The sequence below is a fragment of the Drosophila bipectinata genome, chromosome XL, assembly GCF_030179905.1.
Source record: "Drosophila bipectinata strain 14024-0381.07 chromosome XL, DbipHiC1v2, whole genome shotgun sequence".
Classification (NCBI taxonomy): domain Eukaryota; kingdom Metazoa; phylum Arthropoda; class Insecta; order Diptera; family Drosophilidae; genus Drosophila; species Drosophila bipectinata.
The window spans coordinates 13,525,538-13,546,014 of NC_091734.1; the positions used below are offsets into that span (position 1 = coordinate 13,525,538).

General features: G+C 37.9%; 1 protein-coding gene across 1 annotated transcript; it reads left to right on the forward strand.

Annotated features, from left to right (window-relative positions):
• The first annotated feature begins 5,334 nt into the window (after window positions 1–5,334).
• LOC108124073 (uncharacterized) lies at window positions 5,335–19,001 on the forward strand. Its single transcript, XM_017239604.3, has 2 exons — window positions 5,335–6,714; window positions 16,218–19,001. The coding sequence occupies exons 1-2, from the start codon at window positions 6,380–6,382 to the stop codon at window positions 17,230–17,232; spliced, it is 1,350 nt and encodes a 449-aa protein (XP_017095093.2). The 5' UTR covers window positions 5,335–6,379; the 3' UTR covers window positions 17,233–19,001.
• Window positions 19,002–20,477: the final 1,476 nt, after the last annotated feature.

A 20,477-nucleotide genomic window follows, 5' to 3' on the forward strand; every position in this document is an offset into this window, starting at 1 on the left:
ACTGATAAATAAATAGGAAAAATAGGAAAAATGCTTTTTAGTAAGTTTTAGCATGAGCATACAAACAAAAAAGCATAATATGGGGAACCTGACCCTTGAAAAAGCATGCTTTTATTACTAAATTTGTTAGTTAAAGACCTTTGCTTAGTCTTATGGCAATTATAAGCTTGAAACTGATAAATATATAGGAAAAAGCATGCTTTTATTAAGTTTATCATGAGCATACAAACAAAAAAGCATAATATGGGGAGTCTGATCCTTGAAAAAGCATGCTTTTATTACTAAATTTGTTAGTTAAAGACCTTTGCTTAGTCTTATGGCAATTATAAGCTGGAAACTGATAAATATATAGGAAAAAGCATGCTTTTTATGAAGCTTATCCACACAAACAAAAAAGCATTATATCGGGAGCCTAACCTTTGAAAAAGCTTGCTTTTATTCCTAAAGTTATTAGTTTTAGACCTTCGCGTAGTCTTTTAGAAATAAAATGGGAAAAGCATGCTTTTATAAAATTTTAAGCAATTGCATACAAACCGATGTAGCCTAACCCTTCAAAAAGCATGCTTTTTTAAATACTTAAGAATGAGCATATCAACTATAAAGCATAATTTGGTATCTTTACATTTAAAAAAGCATGCTTTTCCATCTAGAGGTCCTGCTAGCTTAAAAACTGAAATATTTGCTGATATTTAGAAAAAGCATGCTTTTTATGAAGTTAAGGATGTGAATATCAACAAAAAAGCATAATATGCATATTAGCCCTTGAAAAAGCATGCTTTTTGAAATAACCCATCAAGTGCTTACCAACAAAAAAGCATAATTTGTATCTTAAGACGTGAAAAAGCATGCTTTTTTGAATAAATTTGTAATTTATAGACTTGTCTTTTAGTCTTTTAGGCATTATTTCGATCTAGGAATGTCACCCCTTCCCCCCTTGCTTTTTTTTGGTCCGTCATGTCTTAGCAATTGAAAGGGCTAGCGATTTGGACGGGATATGGGCAAGTGGTATCGGAATTAGCCGGATTTGGTCGCAATGCTCCCTGAATGCGGCTCATCCCACTCAATTAGCGTCACTCTTTTGGGGGGAGACGGCGCCCACCCCATCACACCCATTTCACCCGAGCACTTACCCAAGACCTCCACCTCCCCACCTCCCCACCCCCCAAAATACCCGACATACACGCTGTAATTACCGTTAACCGAGCTTAGCATTGTCTTTGGCCGGCCCTCTGTAACGTAACTGTAACTGTAACTAGCGCGCTTTCTCTGCTCAGCTCAGCTCTGCTCTGGTCGGACCTCCTCTTTCTCCTCGAGCTCTCTTTTTTTTGCGCCCTCTGCCTGCCTGCCGCCTGCCGCCTTGCCGTCATTGTCCGTTTTTGGATAGCTACTACTTTACGGTACAGTGATGACTCGAATTAAGAGAGTGGTCTTACTCACACACCAAGAGAGGATACTTAGCGAGTGCTTACTGTACTGTGGTAGAGGGGCGGCATGAATGGAGTGCAAGAGAGGTACATAAGTTGGAGCATTGGATTGGCGACTAGACTAGGCCGACGGACACCACCACCGCCCCCCCCCCCCTCGGGGCTGCCAGCCTGAGACGGAAATCCCGAAGCGAGTGGGGAGAAAAGAAAACAAACTGTTGGCGGCTGCTTTCTCGGGGGAGGGGTGGGGGGGGGCGAGCCAGAGCGCGCGCGAGAGAAGAGGGGGGTGAGAACAGCAAGGCCGCAATTAATTACAAACTTACCCAGCTGTCCCCACACATTGCCCCCAACCCTCCTGTATATGTATGTGTGTGTGTGTATGCCAAAAGTGGCACGTATCAATGTTGAAAGCATAAAAACACAAAGCGTACCCCGCTCTCGCTCGGGAGCAGAGCAGAAGATGCCAAGCCAGAAGAGTCAGAAGGCAGACAAAGGTGGAGAGAGAGAAATGCAAATGCCTACCGTTATGCTACCCTTTTAGGCCTTTTTTCTTTAATTTTTAGGCCTTTAAACTACAACTACTACTATACATGTATGTATGTACTTGCAACCACCTTTATATGCCACATATTTGTCAGATACCCAAAGATCTGAACTGAAAATAGAGTCTTACGGGAAGTCATTTCTTAAAATGCATTCAAATCAACAAAATGGGGGGGGTTTATACTTTGTATCTATGTATATTTTACATACATACATACATACATATGTATGCTCCTACCTACTTACAAGATATTTCTACATACATATGTACATACTGACAAAACATGCGCAGGCTGAATCTGCTGACGACGCTAAGGCGGCATTTATCACTCTGAAAGTCGAGCGACGGTGACGGGGGTGGGGAGGGGGCGGTAAGAGGTGGGGGGTCCGCTTTGATGGAGCCAAGAGGGAAGCGCATTGGGAGTCATTGATTTTCGTTTATGAGCTGAAGCCCGCAGAGCAGGCAACGCGACGCGACGCTCTCACTTTTTATACGTTCATTCACACGCGGCACAGTGGGCTTCATCACACCTATACTCTATATACATACATATATATTCTAAATATTCCATACGACAGTTGTTTTCTTGATCCTTTTGTTACCTGTCCTGATGTCCTGATTTCAGGTAAGCACTATATATGTTGGATAATCCTTTACAATCCCCGTTAAAGTGGTTAAAAGTGGGCTTATCTTCAAGGTCAAAAAATTAACCCTAAGGGTTAAATCATAAAGTTACAAATATATCCTTTATATTTATACCACTGTACTCTCCGTTTGTGGAGTGCCCAATGCAAAGAGCGTCATTCTCCCCCCCCAAAACCAAAAAAAAACAAAAAAAAGAGAGCCGCGACAGACCAAAAAGAGCACCAGACAGTGGGGGCTAAAAAACGTGGTAGCGCGTACAATTGACGACGGCAGAGAGGGTGGGGAGGGGGGTGGTGAGGCCAGGATGGTCATGCCAGTGCTTGGGGAAACTTAAATATGTTATTGATAATTAAAGTGGGCTGCTGTTGCTGTTGCTTTCCATTTATTGTTTGCCATGTTGCTTTGTATGTTGTATGTTGCTCTGTATTTGTTGCAAACAAATGCAATAATTTTCAATTTGCATTTGGCCCAAAGCAACATACATACATACAAACATACATAGTTTTCACTTGGCCCGCAGCTGTTGTTGTTTTCCTTGCGAATCGCGATGCTTTACCTGCGAAAATAAAAACCAAAAGCGCGTGCCAAAGAATTAAAAGCGATAACAAAAAAAAAAAAAAAAAAAACAAGCAACTCTCGAAATTCGAACATGAAGCGCTGATTTCGCTGCCGCCGCCAACGCCGCCGCAGGTAGCAGCGCTGCTGTGTCGGTGTGTTTGTGTGCGTCCGCTTTGCTTTTTATTTACTTTGTTCTGTGTTTTTTTTTGTGTTTTTTTGATTTTGTGTTCTGTTATCGGGCAGCAAATTGAAAGCAATAAATACTTAATTGTTAGCTTGTTGTTGTTGTTGTTCTTGTTGCTTTTGTTGGAGCTGCTTAATTACGTAATACGTATTTATCTTTATCTTTTACAAGAAAATGCAAAGCCAGAAAGATAACTTTTTTTTTTGTTAAAGGTCTAAGGTCGAAGGTCTTCCAATGCATTCCATTCTGTATAAACCATAAAACTTTCGCTGAAACAATTAATGAAAGAAAGTGATCCATTTTGATGATAGAATTCTTTCGGTTTTTCCCCCCCTCCACTGTTGCTGAATCATCGAACATTGCGGGGAATTTTTCTCTCAATGTTTTTTTTTTTATAAAAATTTAAAAATGTTTTCAAAGAACAAAAACAATCGTCATCGCTGTCTTCGGATGCCTTAATAATAGTACACACATGAACAACAACAAATAAACACAAAGATCTGACACTTGCCTGCCAGCCCATTCTCGGCCCACTCGGCCCACTGTTCGCTCATGAACTGCTCCCCCTTTTTATGCTCTCGCTGGCTGCCTGCCTGCCCCCCACCCCCTCTCTATCTTGTTTGTCTCTTTGTTTGAGTGCAAATTTGCATTGTCTCTTTGTGATTGCCACGCTCTTACATACATACATACATACTTATGTACAGACAACTGGACCGATTGCCGAAACTGACCTCACTGTTTTTGTTGTTGTTGTTTTTGTAACGGAACATTCTAAAAACCGTAAATTGAGTTGAACTTGTACTTGATAGTGTGGGGGTGTGGGAAGAGTGAGAGAGAGAGAGATAGAGATAGCTATGAAAAAGAGCTTTGACACTGATTTTAAATTTATCTTAAAGATTGTCAAGGATTAAATATTTTATTTGTATTTAAATTTTAAAGAAAATTGTAGCTTATAGATAGTTAGCAAAAGTATCTTTGAGATAAAGTATCTACAAGGCTTATTATTATTATTATTATTACCTTTACCAATTACCTCAACCGATGCTGATTGTCCTAGGAAGTATTTAGCATTTTAAAAAGCCACCCAAAGCCACTTGCTTGCCACCTTTTTCTGCCCTCTCTCTCTCTCTCTCTTTCTTTACATAATAAAAAGGCAGGCAGACAAGCAACAGCAACTATCAAAATTATGCCCCGCACGCCCACAACACAACAAACACAAAAAAACCCCCAAAGCCACCCACAACCACCCACTGACCAGTGTTTCGTTTGTATGAGTTTGCGTTTTGCTTCCGTTACAAAAAAAAACAAAAAACGTTGGGGCAACCGGGTGCGAGGGGCCAAGGGGGTTGGAGGAGCTGCCAAAATCTTTGCGCTACTTGCACACACACACACAAGCATACATCCTAAGGCACACGCCGAGACAGGGGCACGCGGCCATCACGTAGGCCATCTGTGGGCACTCTCTTAAGTCCACACTCTTCGAAGAGAGAGGGCGCGCTCTCTTTGACACCGCGCTACTTCCGTTTCAATATGAACATCTGTGCACTCTGCCGACGCCGACAGCGACAAACTGTGATGGCCATGCAATTGGCTTACTATGGTTTCTAAGATATCTTTAAGATACTTTTTAGTTTTCTTAAAAGTTTAAACTTTAAGGTTTTATTAAGATTGTAAGCCACTATTTCTTGTCTTTTTTTCTTTAATAGACTTAATCAAATAACCACTTTGGCCAATAAATTAAAAGAAATTACTAAGCCTAGTTAATCAAGCAGAAAATAAGTGTCCTACTACCATGACCACCAGTGTAGGCTAGTGGCGGTACTATCTTTTCATTCAGCGTTCGCATGTTCCGTTTGCCGCTCTTGCTCTTGCTCTTGCCTGCTTGCTCACGACCGACGTCCGAAGAGAGCCGACGCTGCCGACGCTGGCATAGCCAGCCGAGAGCGCACCAGTGGCGAGTATCAAAAAGCAATTGTGTTTACAAAAAAATGTCAAAAAGTTTTCGAACACCGACGGATGCGGAACACTACTCCGAAAACGGTGCGGAAGAAAACAGACCGAAACCTTTCGTCGACTTAGCCACGCGCTCCCAATTACGCTCTTTCACTTCGTAACCCCTTTAACTTACACCGCGTCACCTATTTTGCAAAAAGAAAAAAAATCGCCGCATCAAAAGATACTTTTAAATGGAAATCTTTTAAATAAAAAAACAAACAAACAAAAAAATCAAATTTTTGCAATTTTTTTTGTCAATTGTGTGCCTCGAATGAAAATCAACAAAAAATAGAAAAAGAAAACCAAACCAAACAATAACAAATCAAAGTTACAACAAAAATTAAGAAACAAAACAGTACTAGTGGTCTTGCAATTTTTGTTGCATTTTTTTTCCTGTTGAAGCAATATTTAAGTGCAAATAATAAAAAAAAAAAAACCCTCAAAACTCAAAATTCAAAAGTCCTGGATTATTTTGAATTAAAAAAACAAAAAAAAACAAAAATATATTATTTTGTTTTTGAAACAAAGACAAATGCAAATTACCAGCAGCAGCAGCAGAAGAGCTCCCCGTAACGGTAACCAAGCAAAGTGAAATCTCACGCAAAAAAAAAAAAGGCAAAAAAAGAAAAAGCAGTAGCTGAACGAACAAAAAAAAAAAACTAAGCGGCAGACAGAAGAAGAAGCAGCAGCAGCAGCAACATCAGCAGTAGCAAGTGCAAGAGAGAGCGCAGCAAAGAGAGTGACAAAAAAAAAAGAAGAGAAGCCGCCGCCGACGGAGTGTGTGTTGTGTGTTCGCGCTTCCTGATTGAAAAAAAATAAATAAAACAAAATCCAAAATCAAAAACAAAGAAAAAATCAAAAAAATCACACCCCACCCCCCCCCAGGCGAAATAAAGTTTTGTTTTAAAAGGAAGAAGATACTGTGTGTTTAATTCACGCACACACACACACACGTACTCTCAGATAGACACACAAGGCAGACGGCAAGAAAAACGCACATACACACACACACATACACGTAGAGGCGCAATGACCTTGCCGACAAACACAAATGCAACACCAAACGACGCGGGCAACGGCAGTGGCAGCGGCAGCGACGACGACTCAGACATGTTCGGACCGCCCCGCTGCTCCCCGCCCATGGGCTACCATCATCATCGGTCGCGCGTGCCAATGATCTCGCCAAAGTTACGACAGCGGGAGGAGCGCAAGCGCATCCTCCAGCTCTGCGCCCACAAGCTGGAAAGGATCAAGGACTCGGAGGCCAATCTCCGACGCAGTGTCTGCATCAACAACACCTACTGCCGTCTCACCGATGAGCTGAGGCGCGAGAAGCAAATGCGTTACCTCCAGAATCTTCCCAGGTTAGTAAAGATCTATGATTATATGTTGGTTTTCATCCGATTTGAGTTCTTTGGGAGTTATAATTGAGTTTTTATGATGCTTCTTTGCTAAAAAGCATGCTTTTTAGAGAAAAGTGTGGTACAGACTTGCTTTTTTATAAAGCAGAAAAGGAAAATCGTTCTAAAATCAGTTTTTAGATAACTGGGGTTATCAGAACTCTTAAAAAAAACTTTTAAAAACAAAAAAAAATCCTAAAAGCATGCTTTCAAAGCACAAAATTCCTTTCTCCAGCACAATTGACTTCAAGGTTTGACTATAAATTGGAATTTTACAAGTAATTTTCATATTATTTAATGATATTTAGCTTATTTGCAAGCTAAACTTTGGTTGTTATGACCCTGCTTTGCTAAAAAGCATGCTTTTTAAAGAAAAGTGTGCTGCAGACATGCTTTTCCAAAAAGCAAAGAAGGATTCATCATCTAAAATCAGTTTTTTAGATAATTGGAAGGAAGGAACTCTTCAAATTACCTATAAAAACCCAAAAAATTTCTAAAAGCATGCTTTCAAAGCAAATAATGCCTTTTCTAAGCACTATTGACTTCAAGGTTTGGCAATAAATGGGAATTTTTCAAGTGATTTTCATATGATTTAATCATATTTGCTTTATTTGCAAGCTATACTTTAGTTTTTATGACCTTTCTTAGCCAAAAAGCATGCTTTTTACATAAAACAGTGCTAAAGACCTGCTTTTTCTGAAAAGCAAGAGAGGAAAATCAATCTAAGATCAAATATAGACAGTTGCGATGATTAAAACTCTTTCTAAAACCAGAAAACCTTAAAAACTTTTCAAAAAGCATGCTTTCAAAGCAAATAATGCCACTTTTAAGCACAATTTAACCATTTCTCTCCTGTTTTAAATCATTTTTTATAGACTGGCTGGTAATTTAAGTGAAATATTAGTGTTTCAAAGCTAATCAGCATGCTAGTGATTGACTAACAAGTATAGGGTCTAGTTAGTTACTCAATATGGGATTTAATTGCCCTTTAAAAGGCATTCAGTGTGTGTGTGTATATTCTGAAAATTGTCATTAATTTAAATTTGAACCTGATACATTCGATTCAACAAACAAAAAGCACAAAACCCTTTCATACCTGATACGGTATGCATGTAAATTTTGCGAAATAAATTAACTCGCTTGCTTGCTTGCTTGTTGGCTTTATGTCGTGGATGGAGGTGGAGGTGGAGGTTTTGGGTGAGGACACGGAACCCAGAAGAGGGTGTCTCAATATTATTTCAACCTCATCACAATGCTTGCGTTTTGTGTCATGTGAACTGTGAACTTGGGAGGGCGACGCCCACGCGGCGGATGCTTGATTTGTGTTTGCCCTTTAAAGTGCGTGTGCGTATAAATACTCAGATACAGATACAGATACAGCAACAGCTATAGCTACAGCAACAGCTACATCTACAGCGTAGGTGTAGGTGGAGCTTGTGGTTGGGCTTAAAGGCCAAAGGGCCTAGAAGGAGGCGATACGATGCGTTGCGTTGCGTGGCATTTACGGCAGTTAAATCCAAACAGTAGACTGATTCGATAATGCAAGGTGTTGAGATACAAGATACAAAATGACAATGTGTGGGCGGTGATGCAACAGTGCTACTAGTTGTTGACAGATAACTAGTAACTGCCAGCCCCGTCGTCTGGTTAATTATAGGGGGGGTAGCCTGGCCACTAATTGGTAATGAAAAATCCCAAAAACCTTACAATGATGCAACTTATTTGAAAGTCAAACCAACAAAAAACAAGGACTTTATAGCTAGAAAAAGTATTTAAAAGTATTAGCTTGTTGGCCCAAAAGATGATGCAATTATTTAAGCCAACAAACAGTCAGTGTTTGTATGGCTTCCATAAGGACTTTTGCAATGTTGCAGCAACAATTCAACAGATACAGATACAGATACAGATATAGAGACGTACTACCACAGGCATATTTCATAGCTAGCAGCAGACAACATTCAGGCCAAAACACCACTCCAAACCAAAGAAAAGCAGCCAGCAACTACTCTCCAACCCAAAACCCAAAGCAAAAAGCAAAAAAAAAAAAAAAAAGCACAAAAAGCAAGGCAAGTCACAAAGCAAAAGCAAGGCAAGCCAAAACGAAGCATAGCTAAACGCAGATACTCAGATACTCGGTCGGATACTCAGATACTCAGAGACATAAAAAAAAAACGGCCAGCACGAAACGAAACCAAAAACCAACCCAACAGTTGATTGTGTGCTTTGGCTCATTGTTGCTTTTGGGATTTTTCCAAAAAAAAAATACCAAAAAAAAATGATTATGATTTTTGGAGAAGGGCCCAGAAACAAAGAAGGGAAATTTCGGAAAATCCCAAATAGCCATTAAGCTACACAAGCAATTAAGAAATGTTATTACAAATATTCCCTTACAAGACTACATAGTATAAATAGACTGATTAAATAATCAGTTGTTAACTAAAATGTCTAGATTGGATAATATGTACAAATAAATGGAAATTGATTTGCTGCTGCTTGGCATACCATTGGCTTGTTGATAACTAATTGAAGTACCAAAGATAACAGATACAACATTCCACTTAATCGACAATAGGCCAGCCAACAACAACAACACACAAATGAAATCAATCAAAAAAGCAGGAACAAAAATGCACACGCATCCAAAAAGCAACAACCTTCGAAAGCAAAACAAAAGCAAAAAGAAATCAAAGCCAACAAATGGTTATACATATAAATACAAAAAAAATATATATATATATGTACACACTTTTTTAAACATGCACATGGATGTGTGTATGCGCGTCTCTGTTTTTTTTTTTTGCTTGTCTGGACTTGCACGAATGCTCTTTCCAAGAGAGGTTAAAGCGCTGTCACAGAATGTACCACAATTAGAGATGGAACTTTGGAGATGGCAGAGATAAAGATGTTTTAAATAAATCAAAATAGAGTATGTTTTAGGTCGTTGTTGTGTGATTGTGCATAGCACTCGTTGAAATAATCACGTTCCACTTGCAACAAAAAGCAACCACAATAATAACAACAAAAGCCAAAGCAAAAGCAAAAGCAACAACAGTGAAGCGATGATAGCCTAATGCAGTCTTGGTTTGTTGTTGTAAGCACATGCCAACAACAACAACAACAACAGCACTCAGTGCACTAAACCTTCAGGTAACAAGTGTTTGGATATTCCACACTTACATACATAAGTACACTATAGAAAAATAATTAAAAAATATAAATTTTAAGAAAAGTAATAAAGGATACAGGACCTGTATGTATCTTTGTATCTTTATGGCGAAAAGATATACATTTTGTTGCCGGAAAACTGAAACTGGCGCCCAACAAACAAGCACACACACGCCCCCTTTTTTTTAGTTTAGCCCACCTGCTGGCCATATATCTGCTATCATCATCATTATCATCATCTGGCAAAATGAGCATGCTTTGGCATGCTTTTTACTTGCTTTCTTTTGGACCGTTGATTCGATGGTTAGTTGGTTGCCTTGCTTTGCTTTCTTTCAACGGGCCAAAGGAGAAAACAAACAAACAAACAATTCAACATACCGTTACACGTTTTGTTGTTATTGTTGCTGTTGTTGTTGTTTCATTGCGAAGTTAATTCATCGCCGATTTTCCTTTTGGACATTGCGTCTCTCTCTCACAGACTTCGTGCTTTGCGTTTCCGTTTTTTTTTTGTTTTTTTTTTTCTTTGTATTTTGACTTTGCTTTTGACTTTGTTGCTTTTGGGCTTTTGTTTGACATGTTTTCTCTGTTCGCCTCTGCTTCACATGAAATATGGCATAAAGTGTGGAGTGATATGCTTATGTGCTTATTATTAACTTTTTTGTTGTTGCCAGCCAGTCAGTCAGCCAGCAATCGATAATATAATTACAACAAAAATATGTTAAACGGTGAAATTGTAATTAAAAGAGGGGACATATGTACATAAATAGATAGATAGAGAGATAGATAGACAGATACTACTTAGTTGCGTTATAAGATACTTTATGATTATTTTGCAATTTAAAGTTTGGTTTCGACGGCATTTTGGGAAGTTGGTAGTTATCCATCCATCCATCCGTCTACACAATATCCAGGCTGCTCATTGCTTATGCATCCGTTTGCTCAAATGCAAAAACCCCATTCAAAATGCTGCATTTTAAACACTCTCGACATTGCGCCAAAGCAACACTGTCAAAAAAAATGGGTAGCTACAAATTTTTAAGTTAATTTAAGGTTAAGTTATCGTAAGAAAATCATAATTAGTGATGGTACATCAACAATACTCCTAATAGCGGAAGATCTTACAGTTAGTGATGGTAGTATTTAAAAAGAAATATAACTAACATATCGAAAGTAGTTATTTTTAAATCTTTAAAATTAAATTTAATTTGTGGTTGTGTAGCTACAACAACAACAGCAACAAGAGCAATAAACACAGCCCCCTAGCTCTTATTCAATAGCTTACCGAATCTCCTCTCCAATCTGCGCCTCCCTTTTCCACCCTCTTTCGCCCTCTTTTGTGCTTGTGCTTTATGCTCAGCTCTGTCTCTGTCGCTTCAGCCTCGCACAGCCACAGATACAGATACAGATACTCAACAGTAGACATCATCATCATCATAGTTGTTTTTGTAGTTTTTCTTCTGCATAATTTTTTTTTTTTTATATTTTATTTTTTATTTCTATTTTGTATTTGTTTTTTTTTTTTTTTTTTTTGTGTAACCCACTCAGGCCGCCCCATTTTGTGGCGTCGTCGTAATAATTTCGCGACTGCGACGACGTTTTTATAGTTTTTTGTGCTTCCCCTTCTTGTTTCTGTTTTAGTTTCTTCTTTCTATTCGATTGTTATCTTCGTGTCGCTTGGCTTTGTTTTTGTTTTGTGTTTTTTAGTTGATTTTATTGTTGTGATTCCGATTCGTCGTGTGCCAGAGTTGTTGTTGGTGTTGCTGTTGCTGCTTTTCATCTCATCATCTATTCGGTAACGCGAATTGCACCACCACTAGCAATTTAGTATTCCCTTTGTCTGAAAACCTCCAAGCCGCCCTCTCACCCAACACTCGAAGAAACAAAAGATAAGAATCTATAAATAAATAGGTTGTTCGATATATATTATTTTTCTAAACTACCATCACTACCATGCATGATCTTGTGTCATAACTATTTGTATTGACTTACCATCACTAATTATGGTGGATGGCAGTATACCATCTCTAACTATTTGATCTTTTGAGATATCTTTTACAATCTTGCAGTTGATTTTTCTCAGTGTAGAAAAGTTGCGTCTTGGAAATGCATATTTTGTTGCTGTGCCCTTGTTATTATTATTATTGTTGTGAACTATTTAGAACAATTCGATTATACAATGTTGACTGAGAGTTGTGGAATAAAGATGGCCTGAATAAGTGGCGGCAACTGGTTAACTGCTCGCTCTCGCTCTCGGACTCGGGCTGTCTTGTTTTTGTTTACCCGTTTTGTATTTTGTTTTTTTTTTTTTAATTGTTTTTCAGTTTCCCGCTCGTTATAACCTTGCGACACGCGCGCAATTTTCTGCCAAGCCATTCGCGTCACTCCTTGTTTTTTTTGGCCAAGTTATCAGAGAGAGAGGTATTTTGTGGGGAAACCAAGCCAAACCCACTGATAAGCAGCAGATAGATAGATAGATAGATGGAAAGATAGTCAGATAGAGAGAGTATGCGGATGGTAACAAAATAAATAAATTGTAATAATTGAGGCGTGTGAACACAGCATGATATTCAGGTGAACAAGGTGACGGGGTTTTTTATTTTCTTTATTGTTTTCAATTATTAATTTTATTTTATTTTCATTTTTTTTTTTTTAAGAAAAGGAGTGTATGGGGAAACGAAGCGTAGCAAGCCATCGAACCGAACTTTGAGTAATTCTGTGCAGGTTCAGACATGTTTTTTTTCTGAAGCGGAGACTGTGGAAATGAAGTTGTCTTTGACACGAAACTGCCAGCGCCCCATGTGGCAAGCAGGCAGCCAGGCCAGGCCAGGCAGTCAGGCAGGCCCCCTTATGGCACATATATTTTTTTTTGCTTCCTTTTTGGGTAGCAGCACACCCCCTACTGTATCCCTTTGGCATCCATTCCCTCGCTTCCCTCTTCCTCGTCTCGCCCTCTAGTCTTTCCGCAAGTCAAAAGCGCGCTCAATGACCCCCAACAGCGTCCTACATTCGCGACTTGCACACCCCACACCCCCTAGCTTTTGTATACCCCCTCCCCCTCCTCTTCACACGTTCGTTTTGTCTGCTGCCCCCCTCCATCCCCCCTCCTCTCTTCTTCTTTCTTTGCTTTTGCCTTGCTTTGTGTGCACTTGTCGTTTGACAACGTTTTCGTCTTTCTTTGCCGCTTTCGCTCTTTTTTTTTTTTCCACATTTTTCCATTTCACTCACATTGCTTTCCCTCTGTGGACCCCCCCCCACCCTTTGGGAATTTTCTACCCTGTCAAGTGCAGCTGGAAAATCCTTTTCCCTTATGCCTCATTTCGTTTTTGGCGACCAAAATTTTTCAATTCGATTAATCGAAACAGGTCATTCGATTATTTTCAAAGAACTCTCTTAATATTATTCATTCATTCATTTATTAACTCTTTTTTTTTTTGGGGTTCAACCCAGTTTCTGGTTAAAAAAAAAAAAACAAAATCAAACAAAAAGTTAAGTAATAACCGTTGCCTAAAGAGCCTTGAACTGGAAACCCCACCCCACTTTGGTGGGCGGCCGCAAAGGTTGACCAAGTTTCGGGAGGCAAAGATTAACGCGTAATAAGTGTGCCCCAATTTCGGGTTGAACTCGCCACATATCCAGGGGGAGAGGAGTGGCGATGGGTGGATGGAAAGAAAAAAAAAAAAAGTTAACGCCACGCGACGACCATCGAAAACGTGCGCAAAACGAAAAACCAGATAAGACAACCAGACGAAGGACAAAGAAAAAAAAAGAAAACAACAAAAAAAAAAAAATATGAAGAAAATACTAAAAGATATATAACTTTTTTTTTTTTTTTGCAAGTTTGCTGTTGAGCTTATCGGTCGCATGCCACATGAGAATATTTATAGAGAAACATGGCTTACTCATAAGATATTACTAAATAGACTTTCGAGACAGATTAAAGACGATTTTAGTATTCCGACTGACTAATATGGTCCAGTCTATCGATATGACTAATTTGTATCTAAATATTCGCATTAGCACTTGTCATTAGCATGGGCTTATATATAGATGGCACGTGGGCTGGTTCTAATCGAGATATTAACCTACAAAATGGGTTCTGTTTTAGGAGAGGTTCTTTATTGAAGCTCTATCGAATTACTATCGATATCTTAGATTCGATTATCGGTATTAATCTGTAAGTGTTTACTTTTCCTTCACTAAACGATGGAAGATTAATATCGATATCTAATATCGATTATTTCTGTAACTCCTTCAAAATTCTATCGAAACACTATCGATATCTTAGATTATGGGCCGTAAGCCTTATTAATTATATCGTTATCGATCTAAAAGCTTTCACTTTTCCATCACTAACCAACAAACGATTAAACTTAGATACTTTTCAATAAAATCTATCGATTTTTATCGATTATTTCTATTTCTTAAAGCATTATTGCATTTCTATCTTCAAAATTAGTAAACCCTTTTAAAGCCTAACCTTTTCCATGCCCTACCAATCGATGCAATTAGGCCCCCCCTATCTTTGACCCTTTTTTTTTCTGGCTTGTCTCTTTTCTAACTCCGTTTCGTGGGCCACTTGTGCAATCTTCCGGCCAAGAGTCGGGTCCCCTCCTTCCCCCCCCGCGGTCGTTTGGCCTTTTGGCACCTCATTTGGTCAGTTGCCGTCCGCGTCTCTTCCGCCTTCCTCCTCCTCCTTCTTGGCCATCGTTGCTGCCACTGCTTGCTGCTCCCATTTTGTTTCGGCCGTCCATCATTTCAAGTTAACGGTTGCGCGTACGAACAACCAACAAGCATTAAAAGCAACAACAACAACGAAACTAACACACTTTTTTTTTTTTTTATTTAATTTTTTTTTTTTTTTTGCTTGGCCCCCATCCCTCTCTACTCCCCTCCCCCACTGAGTGTACGCTTTCTGGTTTTTTGGTTTCTATAAGTTGAGCGATTTTTTTTTTTCTTCTCTTCTCCGCTTGTTTCGTTTTTTTTTTTTTTTTTTGTACAGATTCCTCCATACTTTCGCTTTTATTTTTTTGTACTTCTCTCTCTGGGCTCTGCCCTCCGCCTCCTGCCTCCCCCTATTGGCCCTGTTTTTGGGGTCCCTTGGTAAAGACCGCTTGCCATTCTTGTCAGTTATATTGCCGTATATTTTGAGCATTTGTTGCTCTGTAGCTTTAATAGTCAACATTGACATGCTCAGCTGCGCATTTTAATGCGTTGTTTGTCGCACAGCCCCCTACCAGACCCCCCCGCCCACCTACCTGTACAGGGAGAGAAATTAGTGTTGGAAAGAGAGAAAGAAGTGGAGTTCAGTGTGAGGTTCGAAACTTTGAGGTTAGAATTTTTTTTTTTTTTATTATTTTTGAAGTATGATGTTTGAAACTCATTGTTAGAGTTAATTTACGTTAATTTTTAACCCTTATATGGATTTATAAGGTTAGATTTATTTTTTTTTATTTTTTTTCAATGCATTTCTGATATTTTTCCTGTTACCTTATTTTAACATTATTATTTTGTGTTTTCCTCTCCAGCTGTTTCTTCTTCTTATAACTGTTGTTGTTTTTTTTTTTTTTACTTGAAATGGTTGCCATATTGGCTGGAAAAGCAACAAGATGGGGGGAGATAGGGGGACTAGGACTGGGGTAGATGAAGCTTTTATTGAAAGAGAAATTAACTGAAATTTACTTCGCTGCTGGTCACCACACAGTTGTTGGCCCAGTTAATTAAAAGCGGATCCCCCTGCTCCGCCCCGCCATAAACCACCAAGGTATACAACAAACCCTCAAGCCACCCCCACCTTCCGGGAAACAAATATTTCTGATGTCAGGGTTGACTTTGGTAAGGGATGGTTTGGGACGGGGGGGGGGCTGGGTGAGATGTGGTATATGTATTATCGATGGGCGTTGAAATGTTTATGACAAGATTACGCTGTTAACTGATTTGAGGCCAAATAGCCTGAGAAAGTGTTGGGAAGAGGAAGGATTTTCTAGAGAAAGTGTTGGGAAGCGGAATATTACTCAAATTAGAGACTAAAACTTAAAAGAGATCTTAACTGGAGAGCTTATAACTAAGAGTTTAGGGGGTTTTCTTGAGTTATTATTTTATATAAACTATAATATAGTTCAAGATATGATAGGTATAGATATTATAAGGTTTTCTTTTGATTTTCTTGATTTCTTCTGTCATATCTAAAGACCCTCTTATAAACAATATATTATATTTTTGTAAACTTTTCTGTTGTAATGCCACCGTTGTCGAGACCATCCGAGACTAACTTTCCCTTTCCCACTTTCTCTCTCTTTTTGCAGAACCGACAGCTCGGCCGCCACGGAACTGGCACGTGAGAATCTCTTCCAGCCAAATATGGATGATGCCAAGCCAGCCACCACCAACAACAACAATAACAATAACAACAATATTAATAATAATAATAATAATAATACAACAAATAATAATAATAATAATGGAAAGTCATATGGCGGAGAATCTCAAATGGCAGGACGTGGAGGAGCTGTGGATTTGGAGAATCAGCCGCCACAAGGAGGTGCATCCGGAGGACGACAGTCACCAGCTGGAGCTTCGGCACCGGCGGCTGCTGCCTCGGCGCCTGTTTCCGTTTCCGGTTCGGTATCCGCCACGGCCAACAATGGCCGGAAACGACACCTGTCGAGCAGCAATTTGGTCAACGATCTGGAGATACTCGACCGGGAACTGAGCGCCATTAATGCCCCCATGCTGCTCATCGATCCGGAGATCACCCAGGGCGCTGAGCAGCTGGAGAAGATTAGCCGGAAACGGCTGAGGAGCAACAGCAGCAGCGAGGACGAGAGCGATCGTCTGGTGAGGGAGGCACTCTCCCAGTTCTATATACCACCGCAACGCCTCATCTCGGCTATTGAGGAGTGTCCTTTGGATGTGGTCGGCCTGGGAATGTCCGGCATGGGTATGGGCGTGGGTGTGGGTGTGGGTGTGGGCGGAGTGGGAGTGTCGGGCGTTGGTTTGGGAGTTGTTGGTGGAGTTGGATCGACGGGAGTGGTTGCAGGCGCTGGCGCCGGCATCGAGGGTCCCAGCAGTAAGCGCAGCAAACTGTCCACCAACGGCAACGATCATCATCATCATCACTTGCTGCACCATCACCTGGAGCTGGTGGATTTCGATATGAACCAGAACCAGAAGGACTTTGAGGTGATTATGGATGCATTGAGACTGGGTACTCCAACGCCGCCGAGCGGCGCCAGCAGCGATTCCTGCGGCCAGGCGGCTATGATGAGCGAATCGGCGAGTGTCTTCCACAATCTGGTGGTCACTTCCCTGGAGACATGAAAGTATCAGTAAAAAAAAAAATACTCCCTCCTAGTAGCCTCCAATCACCCACCCGCCACGCCCCCATCTCCTGCAGCAGACAAAGATTATTGAAAAAAAAAAATTGAAAAATGAGAAAAAAACTGAAAAAAATCAAGTTTTCAAATTTTAAGATTATGTTTTTGTATTAATCTTAAACAAAAAAGTAGAAGATTATAAGAATATAAGAAAACCATTAGGCTATGAGAGTAGATCTAAGTTTAAACCTAGGCTTAGTTAACAAATATATATATATATACTATATATTTAGCGAGCCAGTATTACTCATTATTTGGCAATCGCAGTTTGTACAAAAAACAAAAAATGCAAAAATCATAAAAATCCAAAACTAAAAAATACAACAAAAAAAATTACTAATTTTTAAGATGCCGCAGCAGCAAACAAAAAATGAAATCAAGACAAAAACAAAAATCAAAGAATTTGTAGTCAAAACAGCAAAAACAAAAAAGCACATTTAAAAAAAATACCTAAAAACAAGAGAGAACAATTTATAAGTTAACTTATAAACAAAAAAACAACATAAACCTTAAAACAAAACAAAAAATTAATTAAGAAAGCTAAACAAAAATTCAGTTGCGGTTTCAAATTCGGTTTCCTAGAGCTCCATTTTATTAAATACCTTAAAAATAATACCTTAATTAAATTTAAAACGAAAAAAAAAACAAACTTCCAATCAAAAGTTAACTAAAAACAAAGCCAAGAACATTCCAGGGTATTCTTTAATTTTAAAACTTGGCTGGTAAGCCCTGGAGCCCACGATTTGTTAACGAATTTTTTGTTATATCTCATTTTTTATAAAAAAAACAAATATATATATATTTTTAATATTTTTAACCCGAAGAAGTTCTCCTAGTCACACAACAACAACAACAACAAATAGCACCTAAAATCGGCAAAGAAAACATAAAAAAAAGGTTTCATTTTCGTCAATTCCAAAAAAAATACAAATCTTTTCTTAAAAATTTGTTCCAATTTTTAAAATTCCTCTGACAAAAACAAAAAAAAAAAATAAAGAAACAAGTGAACAAAAAACTGAGACAAGAAAACAAAACAATTTAAATAGAAATTTGAAAACTTTAAATATTATACAAAAAAAGTGCAATTAGAATTTTTTAAAATATTGAAAGCAAGCCTAGAAAACAAACGATTAAAAAATACCCAACAAAAGTGCATTCAAATCATAAATCGGGCAAATTAACAAATTATAATTAAAATTAATATTAGAATTAACAACAATTTAAAAGCAACAATTTTTGTATTTTTAAGACAACAACAACAACAAGAAGAAAGTAAGAGGAAAACCGCAAAAAAAAACAATTTTTCTTCGAAAAAAAAGAATTATGGCTGTGATAGAATTTTAAGTTTTTTTTTTGGCTAAAAAAAAACACAAAAAAGTTATAATTATAAACAACAAAAAAAAGTACTACAAAGAAAAACAAATACTAAGCATAAAATCATGAATATTATGATCTATGTGTAAAAAATTAAATGAACATTTTTTTAAGTATTAATAAGAGGTAAAAACTAAAAAAAAAACACAGAAACCAAGCTGAAGAAAGAGAGTGAGAGTGTCTTTGGCACTTTCTTCTTCACAGTGAGAGAAATGGAGAAAAGCCAAGAGAATTGCTCTGTCTAAGCCTTCTCCTCGAACTTTCGCTAGCTTGGCTTTCATTGATTTTATATATATATATATATATAAAAACAATATCTAAAAAAAAACTATATATATATATATGTTTTTTTTTTTGAATATTTTCTATAAGACGCCTCGCCTCGCCTAAGCTTTCGATTTCGTTTTCGTTTCACATTTCTCGCTTTTGTTTTGTTTTCATTCACACGTCTTTGGCCCCAAAAAGAAATCGGACAAAATATATATCGGACATTAATACTATGATTCTACTATGATATGTCAGGAAAGTCCAAGACTCAAAGAATTTATCGTTAAAAATCGACAAAAAAATGTTGTAGAAAGCGTTTATTTTTTATGAAACATCATCCTGTTTTAAAGCATAATTTTTTTTGTTACCTTAAGTATGTGTACCTTAAGTTTATTTTTTCTGTATGATTATTTTTATACCAATTATTAATTCTAATTATTATTATTATTATAATTGTGCGTTTTTTAAACTAGACGAATTATTTTGTAGCCCTTAGATGAACATTTACGCCTATGTATTTCCATTTTAGTTAATATTTCTTATATACAACAAAAACATTATCTATAGTTAAACCAATATATACATTATATAGTATTCTGCCCCGATCTCTATATATTTGGATCGTACTTGCAGACAAAAACAAAACCAACTATTAAGCAGCAAAGGCAAAATAAATTATAAAAAAAAAATTAAACACAAAAAATTATGTTTTTTATTTATTTATTTTTTTTTTAGTTTTTCTTCTTCTCTTGTTTTTTGGTTAAAATTTTTGAGCGACCTTGGTGTTTCTTTTCGGATATATCTAATCACTGGTGGTGGTGGAGCTGCTCCAAAGAGCTCCATGAGATCATCATCGGCATAATGGGAGCTCTCGTAGCTTTGAGTTCCGAAAACATTTCGGTCTGTGGCTGACCTAGCCCAGGGTTAGGCTTTTGTTTTTTGCCCGTTTGGGGGTCAAATATATTCAAAAAATACAGAAAAAAAACAACAAAAAAAAGTGTGTTCCGTTGACTGCATTCCATGTGTTTGTTGCCTCGAAATATATTTCGTTTTTGGACTTTTTGTTGGACTTATAGATGGGTTTTTGGCCAATGTCGAACACGTTCAACGACTTTCCGTTTTGTTCGAGCTTGAACCCACAAAAATATATACATACATAACTTCAGAATCGGTAAACATTTCTTTAATATTTCTCTTAGTATTTTTTTTCGGTTTCGATTTTTGGTCAGGGACGTTTTTGTAGGCTTTGTAATTATAATTTGCCAAAACTGAATAATACCTCTTAATCTATGGACCAGTCTTTTTAGCACATACATATACATATATACATACATATATATATATATATATATAAACTTGATTTATTTCTATAACTGTAGTTGCAACAAAGTTTGATAAGAAAAAATGTCAAGTTTCCATTTATTTTATTTCAATTTTAAATGTTCCAAGAAAACAAAAAAACAAAAACAAAAAAAACGAATAACATAATGAATGATTCAACTTGATAGAGAACATATATTTATATATATATTAAGGTATATATATAAA